Source organism: Alosa sapidissima, chromosome 1 (assembly GCF_018492685.1).
Source record: "Alosa sapidissima isolate fAloSap1 chromosome 1, fAloSap1.pri, whole genome shotgun sequence".
NCBI lineage: Eukaryota > Metazoa > Chordata > Actinopteri > Clupeiformes > Clupeidae > Alosa > Alosa sapidissima.
The window spans coordinates 25,309,227-25,320,489 of record NC_055957.1 but is presented as its reverse complement, the minus strand read 5'-3'; the positions used below and the strand labels follow the sequence as shown (position 1 = coordinate 25,320,489).

At 45.1% G+C, this 11,263-nt stretch overlaps 1 protein-coding gene across 2 annotated transcripts in view; it reads right to left on the bottom strand.

The window, feature by feature from the left end:
* Positions 1 to 3,567: 3,567 nt before the first annotated feature.
* The window catches only part of chrna6 (cholinergic receptor, nicotinic, alpha 6), an 11,791-nt gene continuing 4,095 nt past the window's right edge, over positions 3,568 to 11,263 (bottom strand). For both annotated transcript variants that reach the window (XM_042110329.1, XM_042110338.1), the window contains exons 2-7: positions 9,290 to 9,429; positions 8,664 to 8,708; positions 6,884 to 6,993; positions 6,162 to 6,600; positions 5,106 to 5,702; positions 3,568 to 4,345 (exon numbers count right to left, since the gene is read on the bottom strand). In XM_042110329.1, the coding sequence (XP_041966263.1) occupies positions 4,220 to 4,345; positions 5,106 to 5,702; positions 6,162 to 6,600; positions 6,884 to 6,993; positions 8,664 to 8,708; positions 9,290 to 9,429 (1,457 nt within the window). In that variant the 3' untranslated portion in view covers positions 3,568 to 4,219. The remainder of the gene's footprint in view (positions 4,346 to 5,105; positions 5,703 to 6,161; positions 6,601 to 6,883; positions 6,994 to 8,663; positions 8,709 to 9,289; positions 9,430 to 11,263) is intronic.

The following is an 11,263-nucleotide window of genomic DNA, read 5'->3' as shown; positions in this document are numbered from 1 at the left end:
GTTTTCCTGAGCCTCTTCAAATGCCAGTGTAGATTGCCCTGTGTGTGTGTTTGTGCTCATGACGACAGAAGGATTCACTGACCCATTCACTTCTCTTCTATTAGAGGAGAAGACAGAAGACAGACGCTCTCTCTCTCTCTCTCTCTCTCTCTCTCTCTCTCTCTCTCTCTCTCTCTCTGTGCTAATTAGGCCTTAGATGAGAGCGGCAGCAGAGTCAGCTGAACCGGGGCTTATTTTCATGTTCTGTTCCAATACTCAGGCATGGCCTCTCATGTTATTTATCTCATAATTTCTTGAATTATTTATTTCTGGAGTCGTAAATCCTGAATTTCCATAAACAGGGATTAGGTGTGATGAAATGTAGGACCAAATGGCTGTCTGAAAAATATGTACTCGTTGGTGTGTGTGTGTGTGTGTGCCAGCTCAGCTGCTGAGTTAGCGTGAGCACGCCCCATCATGGCTGATGCTGTGACCCTATGACCTCTGGGGAAGCAGCATATGCTGATCATCCATGAGTTACTATGACAACTGTGATATCAGCATGACAGAGTATAGTGTAATGCAGGGGTCTCAAACTCAAATGAGCTGGGGGCCAATTCTGCCAACGTCATCTGATTGGAGGGCCGGCTATATCTGAAAATACAATGTTCTTTTTTTCAAATACCACACAAAACTGCAAACAGAAAGTGCAAGTGTCTTTATCTAGTTTTAGACACCTGTGCTAGCAACCTTAGCTTATAAATAAAATAATGATAAAATAAATATTAATACAAATTATAAAATAAATGAAAAACATAAAAACAGGTATGTGTGTGTGTTTCACACCAAATAAAAATATTTCCTCTCATAACTTTTTTAAACCTGGCAAACTAGGCATCAGGGTTAAGAAAGCAACACCATTGGATTTTTATATCAAAATTTCAAAAGGCCATGGCTTGAAAGTGGTCAGAGATGAAATCCTACTGTAAATGTAAAAATCTTTGAGTAAAACAAAAGTTTATGAAGGGGGTAAATTTACCCATGTAATTTGTCACTGGATGGCAAGCACCTCAAATTATGCACCTTTCAGTAAATACTGGATGAACATATTTAAGCAGGTTTACTTTCCTTTTTTCATATTACCCACATAACAAATTAACAGGAAAACACCTAAGATGTATACCAACACCTAATATGTTGTGGTTTAGTAATAGATTACTACAATATAGGCCTACAATAAAGTATTCTGGTCAAACAGTTCCTATCGCGGGTAATCTGCAGTACCCAGAAGTTTGCATCATATTGCGGTTGACTTTGTAGTTCTTTAGAGCCCTATTTCTACTAGCCCTGCTGTCTGTACCACATCCATTACGGTTCATCATCACGATTACCACTGCAACCTCCAAGCTATGTTGGGCAGAGGGTCGAAACAAGCATGGTATGCTTAGTGCACACCGTTGTATACACGCACCTCCATTCACAGACGCACCGTGACACTGTCATAGACGATCGATCATAATCTCCAAAAGGATATTCTCCTTCAGAATTAGAATAGGTGAATAACATAGCTTACCTAAGACTTAATCGCACGTGAACGTTTTTCAACATTTGGTGTAGGCCTATTTCTGCTTAATTCCTGCTTCAATTTCTGCAACACTATGGCCTGCATCGCTTCCGCGTCATTACATATGCACGTCTTTGTGTTTCTCGCGTGTAATACAAGTATTTCCTGAAAACTTTGCGCAGCGATTTTGGGTTTGAATCAAGCTATGGATGTCTTGCACATAGTGGAGCAGAGTAGGCCTATAAATGAGATTTGTTACTGTACCTGGATCTATCGTCTATTTTAATCAGTATCGTTGTTTGTCGCAAATAATAGCCTCAAGGGCCGGATTACATTATTATTTTGTCATATGTCGCGGGCCGGATTTGGCCCGCGGGCCGGGTGTTTGAGACCCCTGGTGTAATGATATATGTGAGAGGCAAGCATATGTAGATTTACTTGAGTATGGTGGCCATACATGAGCATATGAGGTGTAATGATTGCTTAATAATAAATAAATAATAAATACATTATGAATAGTATGAAACGCAAATGTGTTTAGTTCCCACTGAAGCTATTGATTTCCCTCCATTTCTGTTGCTTTGCTGTCCTGAGCCAGCCTGAGAGAAATCAGGTGTACACCAAATGGATTTTTTGTGAGCCTGTAAAAGTGTGAACCTGTAAGTGTGAATGTGTGTTTGTGTGTGTGGGGGGGGGGGGGGGGGGGGGGGGGTTACCTGAGACCCATCTGCCACGCCAGTGTATTTGTCCTCGTCGTTGGCTTCATGTCTTGCTCCTATGTTATGATCTGGTGTTCTCGCTATGGATTTGGATTGAACACGTGCACACACACGCACACACACACACACACACAGAAACACACACACACACACACACACACATTAAATTACATTTCTTTGTACCTATAATATGTTCAGAGGAAATGTATTTACCCTAAGGCTGGTAGGATGGAGGGAGCTGTGTATATGTGAGTGTGAATGGGAGCTAGAGATGGATTTAGCATTATGCTAATGTCAGATACACAAAGGACTGCGCTTGAGATTAATCTGACATGCCACATTACCAGCCAATCTAGTGGAAGAACCCCCACTGGCCTCTCCGAACGCCAGCGCATCCGCCCAACAGTGCGCAGCTGTGCCCAGAAGTGCCATGCCATCGAGAGCACAGGGGCATCACAACATGATGCCATGGTGCCGAGGATGAAAGTCATTTAGCCACCAACACCCAGGTGATCATGGAACAGAGAGGAGAAGGCAATAAAGGCTAAAGTCACAAGAGAATGAGTTCTAAAATGTATTGCCATACCGAGAGGGGTGTGGTCAGCTCATCTGGTCCGTGGCCACAGCAGAACACCTTCTCTCTAACATTGTGCAGGAAAATGCCGTTATAAGCTTTCAACAACATGAAAGTGCTGTGGTAAGTTTGTGAGGAGACTTATGTAAGAGCTGCATAAGCTCAGCCTAAGGTCTCCAAGCAGAGCAACACACAGGCCTCTAGCTATCAGGACACATGAAGGGCTTTCACTGCTCTGCCTTAGTGCAGAGGATTGTTTCATCATTCTGATTTGGGGCTAAATGTTGTTCTCCACAGAGCAATGCAGTCTGGGCTTTGAGCACTCCCTCTGGCCCTATCCATGTGAACAGCATTAGATAGATAAAGGCATGATGGCTGCTCATCACTTTTCATTAACACCACCCCCCCCCACACACACACACACACACAGAGAGTCGCCTGTTGATTGGTGCTAAGCTGTATTTGACATCAAAGAACTTTACCCTAAACACACCCAGACACACAAACACACACACCCTGGGGGAGGCTGCATGAGTGCAGATTAAACCTGTCAGTGACAGCAGTGTATGTATAAGTGGCATCTGCAGAGTTTTTATTAAGGTATTAAGTGGTGTGTGTGGGTGTATGTGTGTGTGTGTGTGTGTGTCTGTGTGTGACTGTGTGTGTGTGAGAGAAAGAGAGAGAGTATCAGAAACATTTCTTAAAGACTTTATTTCAACATTATCCTTTTTGAAAAGAGCTGAAATTAAAAGACTGATGGTTTTAACCAAAGAGAGAGGGCCATGCCTGTTGCTAATGACATATGAACAAAGGCATGGAATGAAAGAGAGGATTATGGGAAAAGAGTGTCAAAGGAAGAATTAGAGTGCCCTGACCATGCAGCACACATACATACACAAACGCGCATACACACACACACACACACACGCACACACACACATACACACACACACACCATATATTCAAAGTCACTGTTTAATTAATTGGTGTTAAGCTTTGGAAAAAAGTTTTTCAAAGTACACTTAAAGTCAAAAGGTATGACTTCTTTAACATTGATGCACTAGTCTAGACATATTCCACTTAAGTTACAATTTGCTTCTCTTATCAACAAAAAAATGTTAGTGGAAGATATCTATTAATAGAGCAGTGTGCCTTTGTTGATTTGTTACACTATACTATGGTTTGACATCATTATTTTTGCGGAACAGGTGATGTGAGTGGACACAGGCCACATCTGGTTGATGTTCCCCGCTGGGTCGGGTCTGTGCACGGGTCCGGGTGGCTCAGCCGGGTCCAGGTGAGTGCTGGCCAATACAGTCAGTTATTCTGCCAGGAAAGGGGGGGCGTGGGGACACGTGGTCCATGAGTCTGCTGGGCGATGTGTTAGGTCAGGAAGGTGTAGAGGGGCTGCAGGAAGAGACCCAGCGTCCCGAGGACACACACCAGCACAAACACCCACAGGAAGATGCGATCGATCACCATGGCAACGTACTTCCAGTCATCCTCCACCTGAGCGTGACGTGATGAGAGAACAACACAAAGCAACATGAGCAGGAGAGACTATTACACTGGCGCACAGAGAGGAAAGAGAAGAGCTGTGTGGCACAAAGTAGAGTGAAGAACTAAGAAAAAAGAGCAAGTACATGAACAAAAACTTTTCATAGCCTAAAAGAACGTTTGTGTCTGTGTGTGTGCGTCTGCCTGCGTGTGTGTGTGTGTGTGTGTGTGTGTGTGTGTGTGTGTGTGTGTGTGTGTGGGTGGGTGGGTGCAGTAGAATGATTATGGTAATGTGATTCTGCAGTCAGAGTGTTGGGACTGATGGGGACAGGGCTGGGAGTGGAGGGTTTCCATATCAAAGCCAGATTGAAAGCCTCACACAGTCACAGCGTCACACACACGCCAATGTTCCCATATCAAAGTGTGGCGCCCAGGGGTAGTCAGGCGGTATTTATAGGGAGCAGACGGGCGCACGTCCCACCACACAAACTGTGGTGTGTGTGACGTACTCTCAAATCCTCAGCACCCCTCCGTTCACACCCATCATGATGACGGGGGAGCAGTTTGGAAGAGGAGGTTCAGGCTTGTGCTGGACACTCTTATCTGACTGGTTAACAGACTCATTAACTCTATGGGATGTCATTTACGCTCTGAATGGCTGCAGTTACTGGTTACCTGTTTCTGAGGTGTGGATATGTGGATATGTGAGTGTGTGTATACGTGTGTATGCGCTGTAGTGTGTGTTTCTATGAGAGTGTATGTCTGTGTTTACCTCTTTGGCCTTGTTCCTGCTCCGCATGTTCTCAGCGATGTACTTCACGCTCTCGATGGCCTGTTTGATCTCTGGTGAGATAATGGAGAAGGCCACCACCGCGTTGACCGCCGGAGAGCCCGCCTGCCGGCTCCCCTTCCCACCGTCACTCTCGGGCGTGTCTTTCCCCGTGTGGCGCGGGCACTTCTTGCCCTCGATGCCCAGCTTGTTCTCCCCAAAGTCCAGGCAGTTCATGGACCCCTGCCCGCCACCCTTGCCCTTCTTCCCTTTCTCGGCGGAACCTGCGCCACTCTCCTGCTCCCGGTCGCCCACTGCCCCCTTCCCCTCCTGGTCGATGGGTCGGCGCATGAGCATGATGCGGGGCAGCACCTGTAGGAAGACGCTGCGCACCCAGGCCGGCATGGTGTGCGTGGTGGGCGTGCGGTAGTGCACGTTCAGCACAAAGACGGTGATGACGATGGAGAGCGTGACGAAGATCATGGTGAAGAGCAGGTACTCGCCAATCAGCGGGATGACCAGGGAGGTGGACGGGATGGTTTCGGTGATGACCAGCAGGAACACAGTGAGGGACAGCAGCACTGAGATGCAGAGTGTCACCTGCAGACCAGGGAGAAGAAGCAGAGATGACCGCTAGAGGACTACTAGAGGATTATAGCATGACACTACCAGAGGACATAGGAGATACTTCTGGTAAACTTCTAAAACATATTCACATTGTCATCGGATAGCTGAGATACATTCAAGGGGAGCGTATTCTATGGCCTACATTTAAATCATTTAGCACATGCCTTCATCCAGAGTGACCTCAAATACATTGAAGACATGTATTTTTAAGCAGTACAAGTAGCTGCCTGGCAACTGAACCCATGACATTGATCATGGCCTGATCTGACACTTCAGAAAGAACTGCCGGTGCTCTGTGTTCCAGTGACGCCACAAGCTTTATATTACACCTTATGTTTACTAAGGCAGCCTTATTGTCAGCCTTATTGTGGGTCAGTCCCATGGCAGTGTGGGCTACGATGATGGAGCGGACTGGACACGCGGCCCACAGACCTTCTCTCCGCAGTCCGAGGGCAGGTAGAAGACGAGGATGGTGAGGAAGGAGATGAGGAGGCAGGGGATGATGAGGTTGATGGTGTAGAAGAGCGGCAGCCGGCGGATGTAGAAGGAGTAGGTGATGTCCGGGTAGATCTCCTCGCAGCAGTTGTACTTGATGTCGTGCTTGTAGCCCGGAGCGTCAATGATCTCCCACTCGCCACTCTCCCAGAAGTCCTTGAGGTTGACTTTGGAACCGATCAGCACCAGGTCGATCTTGGCCTTGTCGTAGGTCCAGGAGCCGAACTTCATGGAGCAGTTCTGGTAGTCGAAGGGGAAGTAGGTGATGTCCATGGGACATGAGGACTTAAAGATGGCAGGGGGCACCCAAGTGATGGTGCCGTCATACTTCAGCAGGGCTTTGGTCTTATCCTCCACCAGGAAGTCCCCCACTGCACTGCAGTTCAGAAAACATAACATGAGACTTTAATCTTCTCTCTGTCTATTGTTCATGTTCCTCTCAGAGGTAATTGCTATGGTGTTAAATGAGCTCACTCAGATATCTAGCAGTTAAGAAACTAAAATTAGCTCACTGAAATGAACCTTTAATATTAGATTGAACGCTAAAGCATGACTGTGTGTGTGTGTGTGCGTGTGTGCGTGTGCGTGTGCGTGTGCATGTGCGTGTGCGTGTGCGTGTGCGTGTGTGCGTGTGTGTGTGTGTGTGTGCTTAAACTCACTTGTTGTACAGCACAATGTCAGGCCTCCAAATCTTGTTGGATGGGACTCGGATGAACTCAATTCCATCGAACTCTATTGGTGCCCATTTTAATTTATAATCATTCCAAATCTAAGGAGAGAGAGAAAGAGCAGGAGAGAATGAATGCATTTCTTTGGCTTGAGAAACAATGGAAGCAGCATACACAACAGGTGCATCTGGATGAGCTGATAAGAAAGTAAATGACAGTTGACATGTGACAGATGTGTCTCATCTGGCATTAGTAGCTCTGTGATTGAGCATCTGTCAGTTAGTTCAGGACCATGCTCTCATTCGTCTCTGGTGCACTCTTGCATTGCAGTTCCCGATAAGTAAAGAAACTGTCAGTGAGCCTCCCAGACTGCAACCTGAGCTCCAGACAGCAATATGAGTTGCAGACGGCACTATGAGTTTCAGTCAGCAGCATGAGACGGCCATGCAGACGCTAGTAGTCTCGTCTAAGCCTGAGTCCATGCACTCAGGCCCAGCCTGGTCTGAATGTGGGGGTCAAGTTGCTCTCTTGTCTGTGAGGTTTCAGTTTCAGGGAAAGGCATTTAGAGTGTAACAGCCTAAGGGCTTAGACACCCTCTCTGTGTTCATCTTATCAGTGCTGATCTAGTGAGCTCAGGTGAATCTGGCACAAGTCTGAAGTCTCCATCCTGATTTATGCTCATCTTTCTATTCTATACAGCATACAGTCAGCAAAATGAAACACATACAAATATGACTACTATTTAAAATATATACTGCTAAACACATAAATCACTTCTTAGCTCAACTGAACACTAAACCTCTACATGCACAATAATACACTGTAATAACTGCAATAATGGTAGGTGAATGTGATCTGAAATGTATATTGCTAAAGGTTTCTCATGTGACCGCATAGCAACTCAGGAGTCCTGTGCCTGATGAGTTTTCAGCTCAGATCACCAGAAGACAGTCAGAACAGCAACATGGAGATGGAAACTAGGCTCCCTGTGGCATTCATGTCATCCGAGATCATTCTGATCTACTGAATCTACTCATGAGCAAAACATGTTTTATGCCCCATGATCAAACAGACAAAAGTGGCTTGGATGTTTATTATAGATGTATGACATTTGCATTTCCACCCTTTCAACAAACCGAACAGGAATGCAAATCTGAAAAGCGAGCTGCCTCTGTGATAACTGCTTTGATGTGACAGATTATAATAACCCATGAGTTACTCTCAGTCTGTAAACTGTATGTGGTTCAGCATTCTTATGTGTTGAAAATGTTAAGGAAGATCTCAAATGCAGTTTTATTTAGTGTGTGTGTGTGTGTGTGTGTGTGTGTGTGTGTGTGTGTGTGTGTGTGTGTGTGTGTGTGTGTGTGTGTGTGTAGGCTTGGGAATCGGTTCCAGGTATCGGTAAGGAACCGGTTCCAAATGTTCCGATCCATCGGAATCGTACACATCCAAACGTTAACGATTCCACTAACGATTCCAATACAAAGCTTTGTTTTACAAATGTATACTTTTTTAGAAATTTTAAAGTATTCAACTTCTGTATTGTTATTGCACACTTGATATTCATTCTCAAAAACCACTTTAAATTAGACATTCAAAGCCAACAACTGTCAAAGCCGTCCTATAAGTGTTCAGCAAATGGTACAGGAATCGATATGGGAATCGATAAGGAATCGCATCGACAAGCAGACTCGACAATGGCGTGTGTGTGTGTGTGTGTGTGTGTGGAGGGGGAGGTGGTGTTACAACGACCAGTTAAATCATTACTTACATGTCTCAACCATAAATTGGTCTCCATGATCTGGTTCACCTCATCCTGTAAAAATAACAAAACACATCAAGTGTGTACATTTGAAATATTAAGTCTATTGAATTTACACACACACACACACACACACACACACACACACACACACACACACACACAATATAATCAGTTTGACTGCTTCCACAAAACTTCCCCAAGCAATCTTTCTTAAATCCTGTGTCGCAGTGAGTTTAAACTCTAATCCTGAATACCATTCTCTCTCTCCCTCCCTCTTTTCTCTCTCTCCCTCTCACACGCTCAGTCCCTTTCCTCTTCCTCCTCTCTCTCTCTTTCCCTAGGTTACGGCTCCTTAATCTCCGTTGTCCTTGCCTTCCTGACAGAAGAGACGTTTGCTGAGCAGGTGTCCCTCCCTCCTCCATGCACTGCTTTAATCCATGAGAGGGACTAAAACACTCAGAGAACCATATTCAGGGCTGTCGCACAGAAACTCATTCAAACTTTAGAAAATAGCAGCAATGACGTTTTCTTATCAAAAGCTGCTGTGGTGTGCAGTATCTTCACTATCTAGTAACCCTACATCGTATGCAGAGCTCAGACAGATAACAATCTAGATAAAAGACTGACTTTACCACTTTGACCAGCTGTGAGATGGACACCTCAAACTGCACAGTGACCGGGTCGGACACATTCTCCACCGGACGGATGAACTGATTGTACCGCCGAAACAGACGCCGAAATAGACGATCCTCCGCTTTAGAGGAGAAAATGTCTATAGGAGAAGACAGAGAGCAGAAGAGTGAGAGGGAGAGATGAATAACCACACAGCAAACTGAAAAGACAGTGAAGTGACGGTGACTCAGATGTTTTGTACTGGGAATTTTTTTGGGGGGGGGGTTTGGGGGAGGGGGGGTTATTTGTTGTTTATTCAGCTAAAATATCACAGTAAAAAGAACATAATTCAACCCCCAATTACCACTGCAGGAAATCCTTGAATTTGTGAAAATGCCACATCACTAAATCCTGGAGAGACTGACTGCTACACCCACATCGCCATGTCTGTGAACGTCACCATTCGTCAGTCCTAAATGTAGAGAGAACACAACTCATGATTCACCTTCCCCCGTCCTCTGCCTGGACCAATTTCCCCACATTTCATCCAGATCTGTCCCATTGTTATGCGTGCACGCTGTTCTCCTTCACACCTCTCTCTGCCTCTCTCCATGGAGCCCCACGCTTCTAGCACCTTCCTCTGGGTTACTCTAACAGCGACTAGCATGGACAACCAAGGTCGAAGGTCGCCCGGGACAGCCACATCTTTTACCGTCATCATAGAGACCGTGTCCACGAGAGCGGAAAATGGAACCTGCACTGAGCGTTCTCCCAGCGGAAGGATCTGGACCTTCAGGCCAATCTGTTCTCACTGTAAAATGACACAGCTCAGTTTATACTGTACGATCTTTACTGTCACAAACTTTCAGTCTCAAACAACACACCCTACTCTGCACTGTGCATGTTCACACACATACACATACAAAGAGAGACACACAAATGCCCCAAAAGTCCCCAAACACACAAACACATCTTTAAAACATAGAGTGCATTAAGCTCACGTCTCAACCAAAATAATCACGCCTCTGTTTACTTCATAAGTGTAAAGAATGTTTTTAAATGATCTGATCTAACAGCAACAACACAACTCCCATGCGACAATTGACTAGTAACCTATGGAGAGTAACACATGAGACCAGAAGACAACGGTACTCCACTAACTGTAAAAACACTTATAACTATACAGTATTTATAGAGTTAAACACTGGGGTGTCTCCAAATGGATCCTGTCTGTTGAGTCAAGTCAGAGATAAAAAAAAGCAGTTTAGTGACATAACCTTATGCCATACAGGACTGCCTTGTATAGCTGCTTACCCACGGCACCCATATAAGAGTGCTAGCTCAGTACTGCACAGATTGTCATTGTTTTTGTCCATACTGATGTATGCTAGTGAACTCTGACACATTAACTAGAAATAATTTGTGAGTAGGTCAGTCAGGATTGGGCTCTATCCATCATAATGCAACAACATGCTGCTCTGATTCATTATTCTGAACTGTCAACTAGCCCACTGGCCATCTAAAGATTCATCACAAAACCTTAACATACATTAACAAGGGGGTCTACATCTGCCCACACCTCAGCTATGCATTCTCCAGTTCTTTCAAACAGCAGCCACCCACACCACCACCACCCCCCCCCCCCCCCCACACACACACACACACCACCACCACCACCACCTTATTACAGGGAGAGAGGTGATTGGGTACAGGGAGGGTATGTGTCAGGAGGAGTTCAGTCTCCAGATGCAGATAGGCTATTGTTTCAGTTTCACTTTTTAATTACTTTTGGATTCTGTCTCCTCTGGACACAGCCTAATTGGGTTAGGAGGAGGAGATGAGGGAACTTGTTAATTACATTGACCATGACGAGATTAAAAAATATTTCTAAATAAAGAAATAATGTTTAAAAATAATGTTTAAAAATTAAGAACCTTCTTTCTGACATTTTGGTTGTGGAAGCCTACATAGGTGATATCCTTGAACACTGTCCA